We start from the raw sequence: 26543 nt of genomic DNA on the forward strand, positions 1-26543 counted from the left end.
GGTGAGGAACATTGTCCCATCCAAGGTAGGGGATGGCAGGGCCCACTGCAACTGATCTCGTTGACTATATCCCATATAGTCCACTTCAAAGTCTTGAAGTCTGGTGGGTCGACGTATTTGCCGTTTAGGTCTCACATCAGGATACATCTCTTCCTCTGACTCCATCCTGAATACTACTGATCCGGCTCGAAGGACCAATGTTACTGAGGCAACTAGGTAGGGCTAGTTCATCAAGGTTTTCAGCTAGTGAACAGGATGGTGTATCGGACAGGACACAGGAATGAAGACGAGGAGATGTAATTTCTTCCTTCAACTGTATTGAGCTCCAGCAGTACTCATCAGAACATTCCAATTTCCATCTTTGTCATTATAGTCTGTATAAACCAAATAAATCACCATTAGGTACTTGAATTACTATGCAACGTGAATAATAAATCCACATACATTATGTAATTAAATCATCCAACATAAACATCTCAAAACATTGCTATTCCCCTTTAAACATAAGTTTACAATTACAGAAATGTGGATATTACTCCTTGGAAAGACATAAGGAGCTTCACGTAGCTCACTGACCAGTTTACATCATAGATTGCATTGAAAGGGGTTCACATAAGGAGCAATGGCGACACCCTCTGGCTAGCCGAGGCTACTACACAATAGCGTCTGCACATGGTCTAATAAACACGATACGAACACTCACTACTTCAAGGTTATAGGTGTCACTGCATAACTTAGACATCAGAAGGCTCACACCAGGTAACTTATTATTTCCTGCAGCGTTTTACAACATGAACATTGTGCTAACATTAGAAATCTCACTCACCACGCTGGCCACATGTGAATGCATGTTAACTCTACAATACAGAAACAAACACAACAAAGTTGCTGTCACTTACTTTTCGTCATTAACTCAACACATGGCATATTGGAAGCTGGATCATTCAGGAGGAAATAAACATGCTAATCGTCACAGGTACGTGGGCTAAACTATGCTCGTTGAACTTGAAAAGTTTTCAGTTCCCACTATAGCCAACACACTAGCTACACACTTCCCCTACCGTAACCACAGAAGAAGAGTCTTAAAGCGGCAGGCACCCAGAAATATCAGAGCCTTTTATACACCCCCCCTTTATAACCGATCTGCAGGAAGGGGCCTACCTCCTGAGTAGTGACATCACTGGCTGGAGGGACACACACAGTAAGACGGGATGACTACTAATTGGGATTCCCCTGTTTGAAAAGAGAGTAAACCAAATGACTTCCACTTGTGGTTAAATATTTATTTATTTACAGTCCTCTCACTTAACGAGGCTCCTGATGATTTGAAAGAAATATGACTTGTTGTAAATGACATAAAATAGTCTTGTATTTCCATAATGTGTTTTTACAAGCAGCGCATCACATTCACGCTGCTGTACAGCATTTTGCTCGGTAAGGCAACAAACACGTGATAACAATAGGGTACAAGAAACTATGCACTCGTATTTGCTCGATTGATGCAATTATAACGGCATCAATTTAAATGTAATTTCTCATCTTGTTCGCTTTTATTTACGAGAATAAATTGTCCTGCATGCAAGTATTAATTAATATGATTCCTGATTAAACTGTAGGCCTACAACATATTTGAGGCGTTCTTTTGCAGAAACAGATATCTCCGTTTGTGTGTATTTTCCTAATTCTGGTTCTGTTTATACGCTGCAAATGATCTTGATGATGATTTTTTTGTACACTTCAGGGAAAATCAATCAAATGGGTGTTTGTTTCTTCAGAAAGGCTTTAAACCTATAATACTCAGAGGTAATATTTCGATTTAATATACACAATAGTAGGCCTATTCATTTCAAACCGTTTCATCTTTCTGCCATGTGAGTCGCCGTTTCTCTTTTCTCCTCTTTACGTGCCTACGCATGGTTCAGAGTTTACTTACAGGACGCACATTCTCCCGTCAAGTTTGTTTTTTATAGATCACAACCTTTGCTTTGGAAGTGGCGTACGCACGTTTCCAGCCCTGTTTTGTACATACGCACAGTTTATAAATGAGACCCATGCTCATCTCCCATGAGCTGATACGCGTTTCCTCCATCGAGCACCGAGTTTATTCCTTTGAGGCTGTTTTCATCAGTCATCTATGGACTCAGTAAAAAGGAAACAGAGACTCAGCTATAATGATGTGATCCAACAAGCTCCATCAATGTCAGCAACAGAGACCATCACCGTTATGTTGATGATGAGGAGTTCTGGTCTTCTTCAGGACCACTGATGTTCTTTTTTACTGTTTTACAGCTTTTTGCTGTGATTTAGCAAATTCTAGGGATGAATCAATAGTTTTCTGCATTAAAAGATGTTTCCCCTCTAAGTACATCAATGTGTTAGTGTTGACTAACATATTGATTTTAGTGGAGCTACGACAAACACACTGATATTAATGAACCACATTTCTGGAAGTAGTTCACATTTTGAGCTCTTAATCATTTTTATTTTTAATCCCAACATGTGATTGGTCATGGATGCTGGATTGGAGCTAATTTACATCCTGTTGACATCAGATCATAACAAAATGTTCAATTCTCGTTCCAGATTCTCTCAGCGGTTTAGAGGCTCAGGTGAAGTCGAGTTCTTTGGGAATCTGTTCTGTGCAGCAGCAGAGAGAGAACAGCAGACAGGAGAGAAGATACTGGAGCTGTTAACATCAGTGTGCAGATATCAATCATTCCCTCTTAAAGAGAAATGGTGTGATTTCCTGCTGGATCTGTACTTGTATGATCCTGAAACAGGCTTGAGGGTCCTTCCATCATTCCAGTCAGTTTTCCAGTCAGCTCCTGCAGTCTGGTTCATAAACCTCTCAGAGGGAAAGACCTCCATCCTCCTGGAAGTGCTGAAACTCCAACCAGAGAAGAAACCAGTGGTGCTGACAGGCTGCTCAGATGAAGAGAGTGAAGTGAGGAGTTTCCTACAGTGTCTGCCTTATATCTCACAGCTCAGGTAAATGGTCCCCCTATATGTACATATGTGTTCATGAGTCATCCGCGCCTAAAGCAAAAAACCAAACGACTTTCATGACTGAAGAAATTGAAACAGCAGTTTTTGAGGTGAAAGCCAGAAAAGGCACACCCTTGAGGTTCTCCCTCAGAAAATTTTGATCATTAAATACTTTTTTAATGTAAAGTTTTTGCATTTTCTGCATCCACATATGTTGTAAATGTCTTCATTGATATCTAGGAATATACAAATTTCAGGTGGCAAGGGATATTCATAATGGAAAAAAATACAAGGCATTCTGTATTCCTTTCATATGTATTCTCCTTTGGTTCAACTTTTCTCATGTAATATCCCTGCTGAGTCAACAAACGTGGGCCTGGTTTAGGGCTAGTCTACACATACATGGTTATTTTTTAAACATTTTTTCCCCCTTCAGTTTAAAGCAATTTCTCCAGCCACATGAGAATGCAAAAACACAATGGATGCACTGTCTCATGCCAAACCAACAGGTGGCGATGTAGCCCTAACACCAAAGCCATGGGAGTTTTGGTCTTAAAACGAGGTGTGGTCCGGCAAATTGTTGGCGCATTGCTATCTTGAGGCAGCAGAAAGCGATGGCGCCATTAACCACAAAAAAACCCCAAACAAATCTAAAGTGGTATGGTGTTCTTATGAGAGATGCTGTGCACATTTACGCAGGAGGCACAGCAGCGTAACTTCATTGATTATTAAAATCTCTCGACACGCCGACAGGATCAGTCAGGATCTAATGTTAATTAATGTTCTATGTTCTTCTACACATCCAAAATGTTTCACACACAGTTCAGGTTCATCCAGTGAAACTGTTCATAGTAAACAGCCGCCCTGGTCAATCCTCTCCTCTGGAGAGTATCCTCTATCCTGTCAAGTTTATAAGTACATTTTTTTTGTTGTTGTTTCTTAAACACCCCATGATATTTGCTGGCTTAACTGCACATGGAAACGTTTAAAATGACTGACAGCAGCCTCTCTAATCATTATTGTACCATTAAAGAAAATACTCGTACAGTAATGAAACACAAAAGAAAGAAACCAGTGTAAGAGAGAGAGATGTGACCCACGACCGGTTCATCATAGTTTATAATAATGCAGCGGCGGTGAGGATCCAGACATATCTGTCTGTTAACAGTCTGCTGTGGAGTTCAGACACTTCACTGATGAACCACAGAGCTGCAGAGGAAATAACGTCTCTGCTGTGAGTCTGAAATTCAATCAATCATTTGATGGTTTCGTCCGATGTTTTCATCGATTTATCCGCCATTATAATAGCAATGCACCAAGGCACAAGCACACATGGCTTTTAAAGGGAATGGGAGGTGACACTCTGATTGTTTTACAAGGATGTATATTAGACATTATACAGCACAAGGCTGCATAACAAAATAAAATTTTTAGTTCCTTCATGCTACACACACAACATATAAGTGTAGGCCTATGTTAAATGGTAACATATATAAAATAAAAACAATACAGTTATTTATATACATATATACATACATGTATTCACCCAGAAAATCAACAGTACATTTTTGAATTTGCATCTGGGGTGAATGTAAACAGCAACAACCAGATGATAATATGAAAGTATCATCTTCACAATAAACAGTCTGACATTTGATAAACAGAGTCCATCCTGACTGTGTTTGTGTACCAAGCGTCATTGATGTAAAACCTCCTCTCATCTTGCCGGAGTCTTGCAATGACAGCTCGGAACACGGGCCGTCTGCCGAGTGCTTGATTCGGGATGTTGATGGGGCAGGTCTCTGTAACGATGTGGACACAACAGTCTCTGAATTCCGTTGCTTGGTCAACATGAATCCCATTTTGTCAAGACCGGATCTTAAGGAGCAGAATTAGGCTATTTCCAAGCTGGGCCAGCATGGCTCCTCTCCTGGCCCTCTTTCCTCTCCTCTGACTTGAATCTGATTCGGGAGGGCATGGGTAGTCAGTGAGTGGTGGAGTGAGGAGTCCTTTTGGGTTGATTTGAAAACCAGATGCGCTAGCTCGTTCTGAACCATTTGTAGGGGTTTCCGCACAAGCTGGAAGACCCACTAGCAGGGTGTTACAATAGTCGAGGCGAGAGATAACAAATGGGTGGCAATGGGGCAGTGGATAAAACACACGCCTTTGGCGTGAGAGACCCGGATTCAATCCCCCACAATGAGACATCAATGTGTCCGTGAGCGAGCCCAGAGGCGTGCAACATAGCAATTGGAAGTCGCTTTGGATAAATGCGTCAGCTAAATTAATAAATGTAAATGTAACCATGGGCTGCAGCAGAAGTTGGGTGGCATACTGAGTAAGGTTTGGCCTGATTCTTCTTATGTTGTGGAAAGCAAAGCGGAATGACCAAGGACAGGTAGACTTTTGTATAGTCTGCGGATCAGTAGTAAGAGAAACCATGCAAGCGAATGATCAGCCCCAGTTAGGGTGGTGTAAATCAAGAAGAGAAGGGTCCCTATCACCAAGCCTTGGGGCATCCCGGTGGAGAGGCTGTGAGAGGAGGACAAGTGTCAAGACACATTAGGTGCATCTCAAATCCCTTATTTGCTGTTTCCTCGCTCCTCGTTTGAACCAGAAGTTGTTCTGCTCCACCATCTTGCAGACTCTTCTTTGAGCATAAAACAACGGCAACCACAGACTATGAGCAGCTTAAGGTTTTCAAGCAAGAATTCCAATTGCAAAACTGGAACAATTAGTATCATTAGTTACTAAACAATTAGAAAGCGTTATTAAAAGTAAAGGTGATGTAACACAATAGTAAACTTTTTTGCTGGTATAAAATTCTAATTTTGTTTATATTTACAGAATAAAGTCTTTGTACTTTAGTCCGTTAAATAAAGGTTTGTGTGAATGAACAAATCCCGATATTTGTTTTTATTGCATTTTGGAAAATATCCCCACTTTCCTGGAAATGGGCTTTGAGCTTGAGGACTGAGGAGAGGATTTTGATCAAGTGGTTCATTTATCTATATTGAAATGACTTTCCTGGTTGCTTAAACATTTTGTAAATAATTTTAGTAAAAGTTTTCTAAAATCCACATATATACCTGTTAAAATCATATTGTATTATATTATAGAGTTATAGGTTGATTGATTTTACTGTATTCTGCTCATCAGCAGGTATTTGTAGGCTTTTAGCAGATAAACTCCATATCAGTAATGCATGGCTCTTTTTCTGCTGTTGACATCAGATCATAACAAAAATTTTAATTCTCGTTCCAGTTTCTCTCAGCGCTTTAGAGGCTCAGGTGAAGTCAAGTTCTTTGGGAATCTGTTCTGTGCAGCAGCAGAGAGAGAACAGCAGACAGGAGAGAAGATACTGGAGCTGTTATCATCAGTGTGCAGATATCAATCGCTGCCTCTTGAAGAGAAATGGTGTGATTTCCTGCTGGACCTGTACTCTTATGATCCTGAAACAGGCTTGAGGGTCCTTCCATCATTACAGTCAGTTTTCCAGTCAGCTCCTGCAGTCTGGTCCATAGACCTCTCAGAGAGAAAGACCTCCATCCTCCTGGAAGTGCTGAAACTCCAACCAGAGAAGAAACCAGTGGAGCTGACAGGCTGGTCAGATGAAGAGAGTGAAGTGAGGAGTTTCCTACAGTGTCTGCCTTATATCTCACAGCTCAGGTAAATGGTTCCCCTTTAAGTATATCTGTGTTGGTGTTGGATTTACTGTCTGAGTCATCTGACATTTTTAAGTGGTTCACATTTTCAGTACTGAATCATGAACATATTTGGTTACAAAATGTGATTGTTCATGATTGCTGGACAGTACGGTCATTCACTGGCTACGCTGATTCTAGGAGAGCCAATCGATGAGCGTTGACTTAGATGGATGTTTGAACAGTGAATAATCAAGAAGAGTCAAGAGTTATTAAAATCTTTCTAAACGAAACCAACTGAAAAGTTAACAGGCTAAATCTGAGAAAATAATTAGTTGGGGGGGCGGTGGATGATTTGTGCATACATGATTATTCAGATATTGTAAGAGCCAATCCATCACACCAGTGTAGCTCCTTTTACCTTGACAAAACAGTGCAAACAGCTTCTGACATCTAGTTATTAGGCTGTAATAACAACCAGAGCTTTCAGTGCTAACCTGCTGTATTTTAATTTTGTCATAGTGCACATTATGTCTGCACATGTAATTCCTGTGATGACTTTGTAGGCTACATTTGAGATAGATTTAGCCCAACGCATGTTGTGAAATTTAATAAACAAAGATTTCCATGTTTGCACTATCTGATCATAGCTTGTTTTTCTGTATCTCTTATTTTATGCAATATTAGTGAGCCAAGCAGAGGGGAGAAAGACCACGAACAGCCTTTTAGTGTTTCCACTGCACGGTTTAAGCCTTCACTGTACCACACACACACATTTGTTTCTGACTGTATTGTATAACTTTTGTTGTGTTTTGGTGTCATTTTGGAATGAATTACTGTAAATATGCTCTATTATCAAAAACAAATCTGGATCTCACTAATGTCTAAACCCTGGTTGTGGCCCTGTGTCAGAGGTACATTTTATTACATGTTATAGGCCAAGTCAACAAAAACAATGAAATCCTAAACTGTTCCGTTCAATATGAACATTCTCATACTCCATAGTAAGCTAGGAGTGTGGGTTTTATAGTTGAATATCTTAAATATGACAGTAACTGATGAGGATGAAAGGGTGTCAATTTCTTGGCTATTTAATGCATGTGGCCAAAGCATTAGTTATTGTCATGGTTCAGGGTTGGTGTTCAGTGTTTCATGTTTCATGTTTTGTTTTTGAAAATTATTAGTCTCAGTGTCATTGTGTTTTGCTTCCTGGGTTCCTCTTCATTAATTTTTAGGTTTTCCTCTTGTGTTTTTTCCCAGCTTCTTTGTTCCTTAGCGCCCTATCTTGCACCTGGCGCAAAGCGCAGCTCAAGTGTCATTGCTAGTTTCAAACCGTCGCAATTGTCGGTTTTAATGTTGTTTATATAACAAATGCACACGTGCCCATCTTTGCGCCTAGGTGTAACCACTGTTGGTGTAAAAAGAGGTGTGGTCAGGCAAATTGTTGGCGCATTGCTATCTTAAGGTGACCAAAAACAAACAGGTCTAAATTCATCGGTGCAGTATTTCACTGTTTTTATTTTAGGGCCGCATTACTCCGATGGTAAGAGATGCTGTGCACATTTATGCAGGAGGCACAGCAGCATAACTTCATTCATTATTTAAAAACTCCCAACACGCTGACAGGATTAGTCAGGATCTAATGTTAACTCATGTTCGGTGTTCTTCTACATATCCAAAAGGTCTCACACACAGTCTAGGTTCTTACAATGAAACAGTTTGGAATAAAGCAGCTGTCCTCCTGATCAATCCTGAGCTCCATTGGACCGTCTAAATTATTTTAGAAGCTAAAAGTTGAATTCTGTTTCCTCTGTCTGTCCCGTCAGTTTTTTTTTGTTTTGCCGTTTAAATGCCACACTATATTTGCTGTGACTTTACTGCACATGAAAACATTTAAAATGACTGACAGCAGCCTCTCTAATCATGAAAGTAAATTCTCAAAGAAAACACTCATACAGCAATAAAACACGAAAGTAAAGAAACCAGTCTAGGGGCGTGATTTGACCCACAACCGGTTCTTCATAGCATCTAATAACGCAGCGGCTGTGAGGATCCAGACGTTTCATAGAAGAGAGTGTCTGTCTGTTAACAGACTGGAGTTCAGACACTTCATTGATGAACTGCAGAGTAGCATTACTCTTCATGATCAGAGATGTTTTTTATATCATGTCCACACCACCCTCCTCTGCTGTGACTCTGACATTCAGTCAGTCGGTTAATGTTTTTTTTTTTGTGAAAAATTTAAATATTATTTAAATCCACCTATATCAGTAATGCATGGCTCTTTTTCTGCTGTTGATATCAGATCATAACAAAATGTTCAATTCTTGTTTCAGTTTCTCTTTCTGGTTTAAAGGCTCAGGTGAAGTCGAGTTCTTTGGGAATCTGTTCTGTGCAGCAGCAGAGAGAGAACAGCAGACAGGAGAGAAGATACTGGAGCTGTTATCATCAGTGTCTAGATATCAATCATTCTCTTTTAATGAGAAATGGTGTGATTTCCTGCTGGACCTGTACTCTCATGATCCTGAAACAGGCTTGAGGGTCCTTCCATCATTACAGTCAGTTTTCCAGTCAGCTCCTGCAGTCTGGTCCATAAACCTCTCAGAGAGAAAGACCTCCATCCTCCTGGAAGTGCTGAAACTCCAACCAGAGAAGAAACCAGTGGAGCTGACAGGCTGCTCAGATGAAGAGAGTGAAGTGAGGAGTTTCCTACAGTGTCTGCCTTATATCTCACAGCTCAGGTAAAAGCTTATCATCTTCATTACTTCTGTTTTCACTAGATTTTGTCTTCATGCATATAATTATCATAGCGTATTTCATACCAAAGTTCACACAGAAATGTTCTGGTTCTATTTGATAAGAGACAAAGATCCCATACTTTTAATCCTCATAATTTCAGTTTTGTGCCTCAATTATCAAAACCTTCAGAAGAAACCATGTTCTTTGTGATTCTGTTCGGTGCAGCAACAGAGAGAGAACAGCAGACAGGAGAGAAGATACTGGAGCTGTTATCATCAGTGTGCACATATCAATCATTCCTTCTGAAAGAGAAATGTGGTGGTTTCCTGCTGGATCTGTGCTCCCACCTGAAGGACTATGAGACTAAAACAGGCTTGAGGGTCCTTCCATCATTACAGTCAGTTTTCCAGTCAGCTCCTGCAGTCTGGTCCATAAACCTCTTAGAGAGAAAGACCTCCATCCTCCTGGAATCTTTTTGCTATGATTTAGCAAATCTCAGGGATGAAGCAGTAGTTTCCTGCATTAAAAGATGTTTCCCCTCTAAGTACATCAATGTGTTAGTGTTGACTAACATATTGATTTTAGTGGAGCTACGACGAACACACTGATATTAATGAACCACATTTCTTAAAGTGGTTCACATTTTAAGCTCTTAATCATTTTTATTTTTAATCCCAACATGTGATTGGTCATGGATGCTGGATGCTCATTTATTGGCTCCCCTGACTCTAATATAGCCAAGAAAAGAGCTGTAGGATGTGCAGGAAGTTTGAAAGATGAATGATTAAGAGGAGTGAATGAGATGATTTTGATCAAGTGGTTTATTATCAATATTGAAAAGAAACCACATGTCATCAGGATGTGATCAGTAAACCACTCGAAATCCTAATTATGTTACACTAGTAGAATACCTACTTTACCTTTTTTAATAAAAAAAATTAATATTAATATTCTGAAATATTTACAATAATCAGTGTGAGTAAATATGGGAATATTACAAGAATAACAGTCGAACATGGAACAAACCAGGATGTAATGAACAGAATATGCAGTAAGACCAAAATCAGGATAATAGGCTCAATAAAATTTCAGCTTGGTGTAGTGGATGGAGAGTAATTCTAAGGGAGTGAGGGAACGAATGATATTGAGTTAGGTTGCAAATGGAGTTTAAATAAACCAGGGATTTCTGAACTAAAGATTAGGACCAAATATAGGACACCAACCAGTCACAGAATGTAGTTTGTTCAAGCCTTACTTTTGTGGTTTTCCTCCTCTGTGGTCAAGGCTCACAGTCGGCTGAGCTCGTGCGGTGATCAAGCCTTTGGGCGCTTGGCACGCGACCCCACTCCTCGAGCAAGTTTTTAACCGATGGATTTGTCCGGAGTCCTTGACTGACTGGGGTGGTGGAAAAGACGCTCGCAGTAATGGGCCGTCTGCCGTGGCTTGGCGCTCTGAGTTCTGGTGGTGTCGCTACAGCTCAGTGGAAGATCCTCCAACTCTGTCGTTGGAGCAGGGGCTTAGTTCAACCCGAGATGAGGATTGAAAGAACTTTCTGTGTTTCTGAGTCCAAAAGTTGTGTAAAACGGTCGGGTAACTCAAGACAACAAAATCCAATAAGAAACATACATTCACCGTAGGTTCGCGAGGCCCAGGGAATATAGGCTAGTTGACGTTGCCGAGTTTAACAAAGTCTGGGGAAAGTTTCTTCCCAAGCAGCTCCAAACAAATAGTCAAAAGCTGAAAGTACAGGGAAAAGAGATCGGAGTTACAGGAAGTTTAAGAGATCGAACAAAGTTTAAAGTCTTTTCTTTAACCTTCGTTGGATAACTATGACCTGGATGACTGAGAATCTTCACAGACGAAGTTTAAGGCAAGGCAGGTTTATTTGTATAGCACATTTTAACAACAAGGTAATTCAAAGTGCTTTACATAAAACATAAAAGCAACAGGGAACAAAGAAAAAAAAAACGGACAGTAAAAGTTACAGTGCAGTGTAAGTTATCAATAAAAAGAAAAATCTTAAATATTTAATTAAAAGCAATGGTAAAAAGAAAAGTCTTCAGTCTTAATTTAAAAGAACTGAGAGTTTCAGCAGACTTGCAGTTATCTGGGAGTTTGTTCCAAATATACAGAGCATAATAACTGAACGCTGCTTCTCCTTGTTTAGTTTTGACTCTGGGGACAGAAAGCAGATCTGCCCCAGATGACCTGAGAGGTCTGGATGGTCCGTAACGAACCAGAAAATCGGAAATGTATTTTGGCCCTAAACCACTTAGCGCTTTATAAATCCTTTAATATTTGATATATTCTTCAGGTGATAGTAGGCAGACTTTGTAATTGTCTTAATATGGCTTCTCAAATTCAGGTCTGGGTCCATGACCACACCAAGATTTCTGGCTTGATTTGTGGTTCTTAACATTACAGATTGAAGTCGAGCACTGACTTTCAATCGTTCCTCATTTTATCCTTGTTTAATTGAAGTTCTGGCACATCCAATCGTTGACCTGCTTAATACAGTTACTCAGCGCCTGTATGGGATCATAGTCCCCCTGGTGAAATGGTTATGTAAATCTGTGTGTCATCTGCATAATTAAGGTAACATATTTAGTTGTTTTTCATAATCTGAGCCAGTGGAAGCATGTAAATGTTAAACAAAAGAGGTCCCAGAATGGAGCCTTGGGGAAATCCACATGCCATTTTTGTCAGATTAAAAATGTTTTTCCTGCCAAAGACCTAATGTTTAACAAAGCTAATTTTAGTGTGTTAAAAACAATATCTGGCCCACTTTTTTCAACAGGCTGCGGCTGACGAGGAATTAATACTAAATTTGCAGGATATGTTGAGTGCTTCCTCTTTCTTAACACATTCACCATGCTTTTTCTGTTACCTATCAAGACAGGGATGGAGAAGACTAACAGCACACTGGGCCCCGGCTTGTCCTGGGAAGAGTCATGAGTGCTATTTTCCTTGTAGCCGGGACCCAGTACTTATCAGACAGAGCTTACTGGGCTTTTTTGCCATTATGGAGCGGGAGGACGGGTTGGGCGCTGTACTTTTGACAGATGTGTCAAACCCGGAGGACTTAGAGCCAGTGGTGGAGGTGGACGATGAGGGGGGTTTATGGTAGAGTGGAGCGAGTGAAGGAGCGGGGAGTAACTTTGGTCCCAGCTCTAACCAGGTCTTCCATGTGATCAGTGAAGTCCAAGAGGGGGGAGAGGGGAGAAAGGGTGACCTGGATGGGCATTGGTGGGGTAAAGATGGTGAATCCTCACTATTGGTTTTCAGTTATAGAGGTGGAGACTCTTCCTCTTGGCTCAGATGTCTCCCGTGATCAGAGCTCTCTTCTGGCGGGGGCTGGGGTGGCTCTCCTTCAATGTTTCTGGTGTGTTGTGTTATGTCTTCTTCTTGTTTTGATTCCTCTTGTCTCTAGTCCTTGGCAGAGGGAACAGATGAGTGATGCAGAAAGTAAAACAGGTTGGAGCTGAACAATTTTACTCCTGACTTGTTAAGGCGAAGTCCATCTGCCTTAAAAAGATGTCTGCGGTCCCACAGAAAGTAAAAGTTTTCGATGAAATGCACTGAATGGACAGTACATGCCGTTGAGAGCCACGTGTTCAATGCCATCGGTCTGCTGAATCTCTCAGCTCCTCTTCGGATTGGCGGTATAGGGCCACTGACAGCATTCAAAGAGCTGACCGTGTTCAACAGATTATTAAATTCCTCTTTCAACACTTCAGACTGTTGCTTCACAACATTATTGGCCCCGATGTGCAGTATGATGTTTTTCACAGTAGGATGTTCAGCCACGATATGCAGGATTCTTTCTGCCAAGTCAGACACCGTATCCTTTGGAAAGCAGAGACTGCACATGCTGCCAGGTCATCAGACGGAGATCCAGGGTCCTGCAATAGTGGTGAAAATCTATTCTGCTGTTGCACACTCGGGGAGGTTTGTTGCTAACTCTCCCTTTTGCAGCTGTCCACGGCTGTGTCCTACCAAGAACAGGGGTGGAAGAGGCATTCTGCCTGGATGATAATGCAGGCCAGCCAGTCGCATCACAAATCTCAGGGCGCTGGTTCTGCCTGTCGTCCTCCCATTTCCAAAGGAAATGATTTACTCTTAGGTTTTGCACCAAGAGCGTTCCAGGGAGGAATCGCACTTTTAGATTTATTACCCAGTACACAGGCCTCCTGCTTCTTGGTAGTCTTGTTGGTGCTAATTAGCCGTGTGTTAGCATGCTCTTGTCCACTGTTTTGGGTCCACGGTAAAGTGGTGTCATTCCCACATAATCCATTCACTTCCACATTCACTTCCAACCTGTGGATCTTGGTTTCCAGCACAGTAATTTTCTGTAGAAGTTTGTAGAAGTCGTCCATGGAGAAGGGGGGCATCATGTTGCTAATTAGCATTAGCTATAGCTACAGTCACTGCAGTACAGGCTAGTGCTATTGATAGGCCGCACTCGCGTAGCACTGAGATCATAAAAGGTTTTAAAGTATTGCAAGAGCCTACTTTATCTGACAGTCCCAGTGATTTAAAAGTATCCAAGAGCTGCTGATTTCTAGCAGGAAAAAAAAGAATTTAAGCAAAAGAATGCAAGGAGAGGCAAGAGCAAGCAGTAAAGCGTTTGCACTGTAAGAAAGCAGGAAGGGAACTGGGAAGTGGATTATACATTATTATACAAGAGGAATGTGCAGATGCACGTTTTAATAAGAAATTAGATACGGAAACATTTAGCTAAAGCATTAGTTAAACTAAACAGACAGTGATTATTAGACAAAAAAACAGAAGGAGGAAAGAGGAAACTCTTCAAGATTGCTTTCTTATGATTCTCTAGCTTTCCAACATCACTAAAGGATAACAACAGGGTAATTACTATTAAACTAAGAGGCAAACGCCACTACTAACTTAACAAGGAGTATTATTTAAGCAGAACAAAACACAGTTTCTAATGAAACATTCCTTTAGCTCACAAAAGCATGCTTGTTAGTGTCCCTCTTTTTCACATTTCTGTGGCTTATCATGTTCACATCTCACATCAGCTAGAGAAAGAAGTGACTCTGTGGGAAAGGAATCAGGATGAGACAGGGCTTCATGGTACTTTTGATGTTGATGGTAATTTGTGGTTGGAAAGGGTTGCAACTGCCCTTTTGCTGTCCTGCAGAGTTTCTTCAGTGACACCTTTACGGCGAGAGTGGTTTGGATAGTTCCTGAATACACAATCCTTAAGCGATTCGTGTCTGATTGAGTCTATGTAGGTCCTTACCAAAGTACAAAGGAATGTCTCTAGTCTGTATATCAAAGCCAACTCCAGGGGAGGAAAAATCCCCCATTGGCAGAATCTGATCTCCCCTCATCCTTGAGGTGAGAGGCTGGTTGAACCACTACAACTGTATGTTTCATAGTTGTAGTGGGTCTTACAGAATGATGGATGTTAAAAATTATGTTTACTATGAGTGACAATCAATCACACACTCCACATCAGACATAAATAAATGGTTGAAACGCGGAAAAAAATATGTAGGCCTATAGCAAACATGCGACACAACGCAAAGGTGGTGCTGAAAAGACAGAGTTCACTCTAGGCAGCTGCTGCAAAGTGCCTCAATATTACAGACTTTTCTTTCTCACAGCAGTGAGGACGCCTGCAGCAGGGTGGGTAGTAACTTGTTACAAGTAACGCAAATTTGCTAAATAAATAAATAAAATAAGTTTCACATTCCTTGTTTAAAACTGTAGCCTACTTTTACTCTTCAGTATTTTCTAAGGGCCAGTAATCTACTTTTAATTTTGCTACATTTTCCATTCATAACTTCCCCAGTCTATAATGTGCATTTTGCTTCATTAACCAAAATGAGCGGTCATCCAGGCTGTGCGCAGTTATGCAGATCAGCCCTGGTGTCTGTTGCTTGTCTCAGTCACAGAGCTGGGCAGATGCAAACATTTAGAAAATTAGGCAAACACCTTTTCGGTTTAAGGCTTTATTGCTCTACTAATACAACTGTTAGGGCAGCGAGAGTGTTATAGTGATCTTATCAATACCTTCATAGAGATTTAAAAAGGAAAATAATTGTATTAAACAGAAATTGCTAAATTACAGATAAGCAACCAGAAAAGCATATTGCATTCCCTAGAAATAACCTGATGCAGAGCAGATTAAATATACTTTTATTTGATTAGTTTTTTCCCCCTCTTAGTTATGTACTCTACTTGCATAAAATTCTCAAAAATACAGAAACAAAGGTCTTGAAAGACACAGGGCCCTGACAAATTCTTTGTCCAGAGAGTGGACTGACCATGGTCAAACTCGTGGCCCATTTGTTTGCCCCTGTCCATGACCATGCTTGACCTTAAAAACTTGCTACGTGTCCATAAACAATTAAAAAATAGTCAAAATGGTCACACAGAGACGAGAGACATCCAACAGTCTTTTAAGAGGAAGAGTACAGAGGTCACACGAGGAGGAATATAAAAAACTGAGGAGGAAAAGCCTTGTAGTTGTATGGATGGCTACTAGACATAGTAAATTATATAACTTGTGTAATAAAAAGACTTTGTTAGGCCAATAGCATGTCATCAGAGTTTGCATTGACAGTTCTGTGTTCACAAACATTTGTTGCAGGGAGAGTCAGGGCCAAGTGAGACACAGGGTAACTTTAGGATAACTAAATACATTTGTACTTTGGCTAGCTACATTGTTCCATGTTTTTATGGTATGTAGTAGGCTCCCCAATGCTTTAAAAAATCACTAAAGGGTCTTGACCATGGTAGCGCATTTGAGGACTTTGGAGTGAGAACGGGTAGAGCCTGATTTTCCTGCATCACTCAACATTATGGGAATAATTTACTTAAAAATCCATATACTCTCACTCATAGTCGACCTCTTATCCTGTGTACAGGGCCATGAGGAAAATCCACATATCCCTGTTAAAATCATTGTTACTTGAGGTTCAGGTTGATTGATTTTACTGTCTTCTGCTCATCAGCAGGTATTTTTAGGGTTTCAGCAGATAAACTCCATATCAGTAATGCATGTTTTTTTTCTGCTGTTGACATCAGATCATAACAAAATGTTCAATTCTCGTTCCAGTTTCTCTCGGCGGTTTAGAGGCTCAGGAGAAGTCGAGTTCTTTGGGAATCTGTTCTGTGCAGCAGCAGAGAGAGAACAGCAGACAGGAGAGAAGATACTGGAGCTGTTATCATCAGTGTGCAGATATCAATCATTCCCTCTTACTGAAGAATACTTGAATGAAGATGATGATGATGAGGATTTCAAGGATTATCAGTGTGGTTTCCTGCTGGATCTGTGCTCCCACCTGAAGGACTATGAGACTAAAACAGGCTTGAGAGTCCTTCCATCATTACAGTCAGTTTTCCAGTCAGCTCCTGCAGTCTGGTCCATAGACCTCTCAGAGAGAAAGACCTCCATCCTCCTGGAAGTGCTGAAACTCCAGCCAGAGAAGAAACCAGTGGAGCTGACAGGCTGCTCAGATGAAGAGAGTGAAGTGAGGAGTTTCCTACAGTGTCTGCCTTATATCTCACAGCTCAGGTAAATGAATTGTACTTCACATGACTTCAGTGGACATTTCTGGAAACTCACTGTTAGTATGAAGGTGATGGTAAAATGTTCAGGTGATCAGTCCACATAAACGTTATATCACTGTGTTTAGTTTTATAGATGACATCCTGTTTATTCCACGCAGCCCGATGTGTTTATTCCTACATTACCCAGAGTTCTGTGCAGATCAAAACCCCTAGCAATGCTCCCACAAAGTCCTGCTCATCTCCCATGAGCTGATACGTGTTTCCTCCATCGAGCACCAAGATCGTGCCCTTGAGGCTGTTTTCATCAGAAAAGAGCTGTAACTGAGCAGGATGTTTGAACGATGAATGAGTAAGAGGAGTGAATGAGATGGTTTTGATCAAGTGGTTTATTGTCAATATTGAAAAGAAACCACATGTCATCAGGATGTGATCAGTAAACCACTAGAAATTCTAATTATGTTACACTAGTACTGTATGAAGTTTCATTGAGTTTTACAGAATGATGGATGTTAAAACTTGTGGTCCAGTATTTCAGCTTTGGAGGTAATTGATTAAAAAATGTTTTGGGTAAAGTTTTCCTTTCAGCCACCCTGTTGGTTCAGGACTGGTATTCCAGTATAACATAAAATCTTTAATACAGAAATCATAACAAAATGTTCAATTTTCGTTCCAGATTACCTGCCTGGTATGAAGACATAGGTGAAGTCGAGTTATTTGGGAATCTGTTCTGTGCGGCAGCAGAGAGGGAACAGCAGACAGGAGAGAAGATACTGGAGCTGTTAACATCAGTGTGCAGATATCAATCATTCCCTCTGAAAGAGAATTGGTGTGATTTCCTGCTGGACCTGTACTCTTATGATCCTGAAACAGGCTTGAGAGTCCTTCCATCATTACAGTCAGTTTTCCAGTCAGCTCCTGCAGTCTGGTCCATAGACCTCTCAGAGAGAAAGACCTCCATCCTCCTGGAAGTGCTGAAACTCCAACCAGAGAAGAAACCAGTGGAGCTGACAGGCTGCTCAGATGAAGAGAGTGAAGTGAGGAGTTTCCTACAGTGTCTGCCTTATATCTCACAGCTCAGGTAAATTAATTTAACTTCATATGTCTATGAAGATTCTCAGTCATCCAGGTCATAGTTATCCAACGAAGGTTAAAATCAAGGGCAACTGGACTTGGTTGAAGATACTGGAAGACGTTTCGTCCCTCATCCAAAGGACTTCTTCAGTTCTGACTGACTGGCAGGGAAACTCAGCTATTTAACCTCAGTGGGGTCGTTATCCCGGGTCATCGATACCGCTGGTTCGTTAGTGTTCCTTGTTGCTGTGACGACAGTCGTTAAGACTACCTGTGGCCAAGACTGAACGACCATCATTTTTATCTTCGCCGTAGGTCAATAGGTTACGTTTGTTGAGTTTCCTGGGAAGTGATGAAAGGACAGCATTGTAAGTGGGGGATAAGTGGTGGCGTAGACCCCCTCCTCTGTTCAATGACGGCGTCTCAACCCTGGTGTAGATGGCTTCCTTGACACCTCTTTCAAACCATCCATCTTCTCTGTCTAAAATGTGCACCTGGTGGTCCTCAAACGAGTGTCCTCTGTCCTTCAGATGTAAGTAGACTGCAGGGAGTATGAAAGGACAGCCAGGAAAATTGCAGACTACAGGAACCACCTACGATTGAACCTGAGATGCCGACAACACAAACTTATTCCCAACAGCCTACACTTAGGCTCCACGGTAAAAGGACACAGAGCCGGAATAATCCTGGAGAAGGCACAACACCAGCTACTGAACGAGAGAGCGAGACAGATACACTTCACAATTGAAGCCCTGAACAAAGAAATGGACAACATACACCACAAACTAGAAACCTATCTGCCCAGCACAGCACTGGGAAAGGTCATGGACTTCATAAAGAAAGCACAGCTATCTCAGCACAACAAGAGCAAAGAAAGACAGACCCGGAAATTCCAAAACTTACAGTCCAGAGCGAGCTGCACTAACAGAACAGGAGAATTGTCTTGGAGGAGAAAGGACAATAACCCCACAACACTTGAAACAGACAACAGATGGGTGAAAAACTTGTCAGATAGGGAACTCACCCAACCAGAGAAAGACGTTCTGGCCAAAGGATTAAACTTCGCCATTACACCACAGCAACTACCGATAGTAGACCTCATCACAGCCACAGAATCGGCCATTAGGAAAAACAAATTAACAGAAACAGAAGCGGAACAGCTCAGACTAAAGGTATCTGCAGCCCTTTCTAATGCGAAGGCCCCCCCTTCCAACCTCACCATCCAAGAAAGGAAGGCTGTGACATCTCTGAGCAAGGATCAAAACATCACTATCCTACCTGCTGACAAAGGAAGATGACCGGTAGTCCTTAACACAGCAGACTACCAGAACAAAGTCAACACACTACTAATGGACACAAACACGTATGAGACACTGAGACGAGACCAAACCAGCGGATACAAGAAAAAGGCCATAGAATGTCTACAACAGTTACAGAAGGACAACACCATCACAAACTATATTGAACTATATTACCATTTGTATCCTGGAGAAGCCATTCCATGCATTTATGGACTACCCAAGATACACAAAGAAGGAGCCCCACTCAGGCCGATTATCAGCAGCATTAACTCGGTCACCTACAACATTGCCAAACACATTTACACCATCTTAGCTCCATTGGTGGGGAACACGCCTCATCACATCCAAAACTCTATTGACTTTGTAAACAAAGTTCGAGGACTAAAACTGGATCCAGATGAAACCATGGTATCCTACGACGTGACTTCTTTGTTCACCTGCATCCCCACCATAGAGGCAGTAGAAACCGTTAGGAAACGGCTAACACAAGACAACACCCTGGACAACAGAACTAGCCTCAGCCCTGACCAAATCAGCAAATTACTCGACCTCTGCCTAAACACCACCTACTTCCAGTACAACGGTGGATTCTACAGACAGAAGCATGGCTGTGCCATGGGCTCACCGGTATCCCCGATTGTGGCAAACATCTACATGGAAGAAGTGGAGAATAAAGCCCTCAACTCCTTCAGAGGAATAGCACCGAGCCACTGGTACAGATATGTGGACGACACCTGGGTCAAAATTAAAAGCCAGGAAGTGCAAGCCTTCACAGAACACATCAACTCTGTGGACAGTAACATCAGTTCACACGAGAAGATGTTCACAACAACAGTTTGGCCTTCCTGGACTGCGCTGTACACATTGAAGAGGATAGGAGCCTGCAGATTGGTGTTTACAGAAAACCCACACACACAGACCAATACCTACTCTTCGATTCCCACCACCCACTGGAGCACAAGCTAGGGGTCATGAGAACACTGCACCACAGAGCGGAAAACATACCAACAAGCGCCCAAGCCAGAGAGAAGGAACAGAACCACCTGAAGGGGGCACTTACAGCCTGTGGATACCCTAAATGGACCTTTGTGAAGACAGCCACAAGATCCAAGAAGAACATTAAAGCTGCAAGCAGCGTTGGGCGGGCCCTCGCACTTGTAGCGCGTCCGCGCGTGAGCCGGCCGAGTTGCATATTCTGGAGCTCTGCCGGTGCGGCTGTGAATTTCCTACGCGGTTCCGACGCCGCATGAAGGTGTTATATGTCACTTCCTGTGTCCCCTATGTGGAGCTACATAGCACTTGCCGCTATGAATATAAATCGGTATTGACGTGTGGATGTCTGCGGGGTGGGAGAGTTAACAAGCACGTAAAGTTTGTTTCAGATGTGAGCATGTACACTGAACAATAATGTACCCAAACAATAAAATAAATTCCTTTTATATTTCCCTGCCTTGTTGTTTATGTGTACATACAGAGGAAGAATGTGAGAACAGCACACATTTCATCTTTACTGTGTGTTAGAGCATGGGAGAACAGTGGATACTTTTAATACAGCCCACACCCCTAATACTGTGTAACTATAACAAGTAGAGAACAGAAGAAAAAGATGTTCTTTCTTTACAACTGTCTGCATAGCTTATTCATATTGTGTAATGAATGAAAATAAATAGGCCTACTAGGCTCCTCTCTACTTTGACATTTAAGATTAGCTTGTTTGATCCACCTTCATACACATGTGACATTACTGTACAACTTGAGAAAGGTGAGTTGTTTTCTGCTCCAGCCTGCCTAAAAGAAAAGCGTTTTTGGGATTAAATGGACTTTATTAGCTGCTGCAGTGCAGGATGAACTCAGAACAGACCCATTTCTCACCTTATTATTCTAAATCATGCAACGAAGAAGAAGAAATGCATAATAAATCCTGGGACAAAATCTGTCCACAAATACTGTACAGCATGTAGTCTGATGAACAAGACTTGTGTTATAGCTGACTTGGGCAGTGAAATGTTTAATTTTTTAATTCATGTGGTCATAGTTGTCCACAACTCAAATCAGAATATAAGAAGAAATGTTTTATACCACCTCAAAAGGCTTCCTATCAGAAAGGTAGGAAGGTATTTCAAATGTACAACTGCAGTACTTAAATCTAAGTAAAGTAATTTCCCTGACATTTTTGTGTTACTTTACTTTTAATAGACACATGTAACAGGTTTTATACTTCCTGTGAGTATAATCCAATCAATCTTATTTTCATACTGTATATCCGATGTGTAATTTGATAAATTGTGTTGTATGTCGTGCTCGCATCTCAGAGAAGACTCTGACTGCAACATGCGTCTTTGTAAAGAGAGAAACGGACAGAAAAAGTCTCTAACTCTGCCTGTCAGCTCGCTCTGCTCCGTTAAAACTGAATTTACCATACAGAATTGAATACGAGTGCACTCCAGATTTAGCTGCAGCCAGCTGACCGTGTGCTTCTCTCTATACCGCAGTTCTGTGTCCATGCATGCAGCAAACTGATAGCACTGTCTGTTGGAGCGTCTACATGAAAAGAGAAGGAAGACATTGCTGGTAGTATTGTCTTCAGAGTTGTTAAACACCTCAGTGCACTGAAGGAAGCCATCTGACTGTGTGAGGGGCAAGATCGTTGATGTCTGCAGGCAGAGTAGGAGCTCTCCTGTCTGACTGGTCCACCAATAGCAGAGAAGATGACCCCTTGAGACACAGCCCCTCCTCATTTGCATAATGAGGCAGAAATGCATACAAAAATTTAAAAAAGACAGGCAGAAATAAATACCATGGGTGAAAATAAATAAGGTAAATAAATACAAAGGAAGAATAAAACAGACAAAAATATTAAAACACACATAAATAAATACATTAAAAAAATTAGTAATAAATAAAGTTGAATAAACAAATAAGGTAATTATAACAAAGGTGAATAAGTAAAGGCACTAATTAAAATATACATTTATGTCTCCTTGTATAATTTAATTACTACCTACATTTATTTATTTACTTAATTTTTTTGTGTATTTAATTGGATGCTTATTTATTTATTGAGCATTTATTTATTTCTGTATTTATTTCTGACTGTGTCAGGATCGGTCCTCCATAGCGGGGTGGGAGAGTTATCAAGCACGTAAAGTTTGGTTCAGATGTGAGCATGTACACTGAAGTTACAACAACTTCCTGTGTTATGGCGAAGACTTGATCTCTGACGCCACGCCACGGACACACCCATTGACGAAAACTCGCAAATAGCACAACTTTTCATCTTCAATGCCTTTAGAAGGCACAGCACAAATTTGAAGTCGGTCGGACTAAATCCCTAGGAGGAGTTCGTTAAAGTACGAAGTGTGTAAATCATCCAAAATTTGACGTAAAATTCAAAATGGCCTACTTCCTGTTGATTTTAGGGCATCGCTCCAAGAGGCTTTTTTGTGCGTCTGGACAAGATACACGTACCACAGAAAATTCGTGCACGTAGGTGAAACGTGCGGCGGGGGCTGCTTCGTTAAAAGTCACTTCCTGTTGCCAGCAGGTGGCGCTATGACTGTCTGTGAATGTCAGCATGTACATGTGTTCAGGGCGGGACTCTCATCCTACATGTACAGTTTGGTCCAGATGTGAGCATGTACACTGAAGTTACGACAACTTCCGTGTCATGGCGAAGAGCTGATCTTTGACGCCACGCCACGGACACGCCCATTGACGAAAACTTGCAAATAGCACAACTTTTCATCTTCAATGCCTTTAGAAGGCACAGCACAAATTTGAGGTCGGTCGGACTAAATCCCTAGGAGGAGTTCGTTAAAGTACGAAGTGTGTAAATCATCCAAAATTTGACGTAAAATTCAAAATGGCCGACTTCCTGTTGATTTTAGGCTATGGCTCCAAGAGGCTTTTTTGTGCGTCTGGACAAGATACACGTACCACAGAAAATTCGTGCACGTAGGTGAAACGTGCGGCGGGGGCTGCTTCGTTAAAGGTCACTTTCTGTTGCCAGCAGGTGGCGCTATGACTGTGGGTGAATGTCGGCATGTACATGTGTTCAGGGCGGGACTCTCATCCTACATGTACAGTTTGGTCCAGATGTGAGCATGTACACTGAAGTTACAACAACTTCCTGTTTCATTGCGAATCATCGACGCCACGGACACGCCCATTGACGAAAACTCGCAAATAGCACAACTTTTCATCGTCAATGCCTTTAGAAGGCACAGCAGAAATTTGACGTCGATCCGACTAAATCCCTAGGAGGAGTTCGTTAAAGTACGAAGTGTGTAAATCATCCAAAATGGCCATAAAATTCAAAATGGCCGACTTCCTGTTGACTTTAGGCTATGGGTTCTTGAGGCTTTTTTGTGCGTCTTGATACGATACATGTCCCCAGAAAATTTCGTACATGTAGGTTGAACGTGAACGAGGGGCTAATCATTTCCAATTTTCAAGGTGGCGCTAGCGAGTCATTTTGCCACGCCCATGTGCGAAACTTGTAGAATACGAAATTTTTCACCGGTTCTGACATGTTTGCAAATTTTGGTGAGTTTTCGAGTATGTTTAGGCCATGTCATTTGGGCCTACTTTGCAGAAAAAAGAAAAAAAAAAAAAAAAAAAAAAAATATAAATAATCCGAGCAATTCAATAGGGACCTCGCACGGTCGTGCTCGGGCCCTAAAAACTACAGGGGAGGAGGAAAAGAAGGTCAAACGCAACAACATTGTGATTCCATACGTGTCTGGAGTATCAGAGAAACTCAGGAGGATTTTCAACAAACATAACATCCCTGTGTTTTTTAAACCCAAGAACACACTAAGGCAGATGCTGGTACACCCCAAAGACCGCACACCCAAACACAAGAAAAGCAATCTAGTGTATGCGGTCCAATGCAGTGAGGAATGCACAGACCTGTATATTGGGGAGACTAAACAACCACTACACAAACGCATGGCTCAACACAGAAGGGCCAACTCCTCAGGTCAAGACTCTGCAGTCTACTTACATCTGAAGGACAGAGGACACTCGTTTGAGGACCACCAGGTGCACATTTTAGACAGAGAAGATGGATGGTTTGAAAGAGGTGTCAAGGAAGCCATCTACACCAGGGTTGAGAAGCCGTCATTGAACAGGGGAGGGGGTCTACGCCACCACTTATCCCCCACTTACAATGCTGTCCTTTCATCACTTCCCAGGAAACTCAACAAACGTAACCTATTGGCCTCAGGTGAAGATACCAACGATGGTCGTTCAGTCTTGGCCACAGGTAGTCTTAACGACTGTAACGACTGTCGTCACAGCAAAAAGGAACACTAACGAACCAGCGGTATCGATGACCCGGGATAACGACCCCACTGAGGTTAAATAACTGAGTTTCCCTGCCAGTCAGTCAGAACTGAAGAAGTCCTTTGGATGAGGGACGAAACGTCTTCCAGTATCTTCAACCAAGTCCAGTTGCCCTTGATTTTAACCTTGGTTGGTTAACTTCATATGACTTCAGTGGACATTTCTGGAAACTCACTGTTAGTTTAAAGGTGAAGGTAAAGTGTTCAGGTGATCAGTCCACATAAATGTTATGTCACTGTGTTTAGTTTGATAGATGACATGCTGTTTTATTCCACTCAGCCCAATGTGTTTATTCCTACATTACCCAGAGTTCTGTGCAGATCAAATCCCCTAGCAACGCTCCCACGGAGTCCTGCTCATCTCCCATGAGCTGATACGTGCTCCATCGAGCACCAAGTTTGTTCCTTTGAGGCTGTTTTCATCAGTCATCTATGGACTCAGTAAAAAGGAAACAGAGACTCAGCTATAATGATGTGATCCAACAAGCTCCAGCAATGTCAGCAACAGAGACCATCACCATTGTGTTGATGATGAGGAGTTCATTTCTTCTTCAGGACCACTGATGTTCTTTTACTATTTTTCAGCTTTTTGCTGTAATTTAGCAAATCTCAGGGATGAAGCAGTAGTTTCCTGCATTAAAAGATGTTTCCCCTCTAAGTACATCAATGTGTCAGTATAGACTAACATTGATTTTAGCGGAGCTATGACTAACACACTGATATTAATGAACCACATTTCTGAAAGTGGTTCACATTTTGAGCTCTTAATCATTTTTATTTTTAATCCCAACATATGATTGGTCATGGATGCTGGATCGGAGCTCATTTATTGGCTCCCCTGACTCTATAATATAGCCAAGAAAAGAGCTGTAACTGAGCAGGATGTTTGAACGATGAATGATTAAGAGGAGTGAATGAGATGGTTTTGATCAAGTGGTTTATTATCAATATTGAAAAGAAATCACGTCATCAGGATGTGATCAGTAAACCACTAGAAATCCTAATTATGTGACACTAGTACTGTATGAAGTTTCATAGAGTTTTACAGAATGATGGATGTTAAAACTTGTGGTCCAGTATTTCAGCTTTGGAGGTAATTGATTAATAAATGTTTTGGGTAAAGTTTTCAATTTAATTTAGTTACAGTTTTCTAAAATCCACATATTTCCTGTTATAATCATTGTTGAGTTTTACGTTGATTGATTTTGCTGTATTCTGCTCATCAGCAGGTATTTGTACGCTTTTTGCAGATAAACTCCATATCAGTAATGCATGGCTCTTTTTCTGCTGTTGACATCAGATCATAACAAAATGTTCAATGCTCATTCCAGATTGTCTGTGTGGTTTAGAGGCTCAGGAGAAGTCAAGGTCTTTGGGAATCTGTTCTGTGCAGCAGCAGAGAGAGAACAGCAGACAGGAGAGAAGATACTGGAGCTGTTATCATCAGTGTGCAGATATCAAACATTCCCTCTTAGTTACATGGATGTTGAATATGATCAGTGTGGTTTCCTGCTGGATCTGTGCTCCCACCTGAAGGACTATGAGACTAAAACAGGCTTGAGGGTCCTTCCATCATTACAGTCAGTTTTCCAGTCAGCTCCTGCAGTCTGGTCCATAGACCTCTCAGAGAGAAAGACCTCCATCCTCCTGGAAGTGCTGAAACTCCAGCCAGAGAAGAAACCAGTGGAGCTGACAGGCTGCTCAGATGAAGAGAGTGAAGTGAGGAGTTTCCTACAGTGTCTGCCTTATATCTCACAGCTCAGGTAAATGAATTGTACTTCACATGACTTCAGTGGACATTTCTGGAAGCTCTTTGTTTTTATCAGGCATCTCAGTCAGAACTCTGGCCAAAGCAAATTCCCCCATGCAGCTTTGAAAAGCAACATTACAGGAACGCCACAAAGTTGTCCCGC

The 26543-nt window shown here is 41.5% G+C and overlaps 2 protein-coding genes across 16 annotated transcripts in view; one reads left to right on the plus strand and one right to left on the minus strand.

Moving 5' to 3' along the window:
• Positions 1-26543, minus strand: part of LOC119910112 (nucleotide-binding oligomerization domain-containing protein 1-like) — a 1078472-nt gene that overhangs the window by 299783 nt on the left and 752146 nt on the right. The gene's annotated exons all lie outside the window — the stretch shown is intronic.
• The window catches only part of LOC119881802, a 727332-nt gene that overhangs the window by 18395 nt on the left and 682394 nt on the right, over positions 1-26543 (plus strand). For 11 of the 15 annotated variants that reach the window (XR_005443641.1, XR_005443699.1, XM_038732940.1 and 8 more), the window contains 6 exons: positions 2584-2988; positions 6250-6654; positions 8966-9370; positions 16459-16917; positions 17587-17991; positions 25962-26393. Coding sequence is in view for 13 of the 15 variants with exons in the window: in XM_038732940.1 (XP_038588868.1) it covers positions 2584-2988; positions 6250-6654; positions 8966-9370; positions 16459-16917; positions 17587-17991; positions 25962-26393 (2511 nt within the window). In the remaining 2 variants the exon portion in view is untranslated. The remainder of the gene's footprint in view (positions 1-2583; positions 2989-6249; positions 6655-8965; positions 9371-16458; positions 16918-17586; positions 17992-25961; positions 26394-26543) is intronic. The other 4 variants (XM_038691923.1, XM_038710135.1, XM_038710817.1 and 1 more) reach the window with 4 other exon arrangements.

Source organism: Micropterus salmoides, unplaced genomic scaffold (genome assembly GCF_014851395.1).
Source record: "Micropterus salmoides isolate LMB-PRFRI ecotype aquatic unplaced genomic scaffold, ASM1485139v1 Ms_hic_scaffold_1, whole genome shotgun sequence".
NCBI classification, from domain to species: domain Eukaryota; kingdom Metazoa; phylum Chordata; class Actinopteri; order Centrarchiformes; family Centrarchidae; genus Micropterus; species Micropterus salmoides.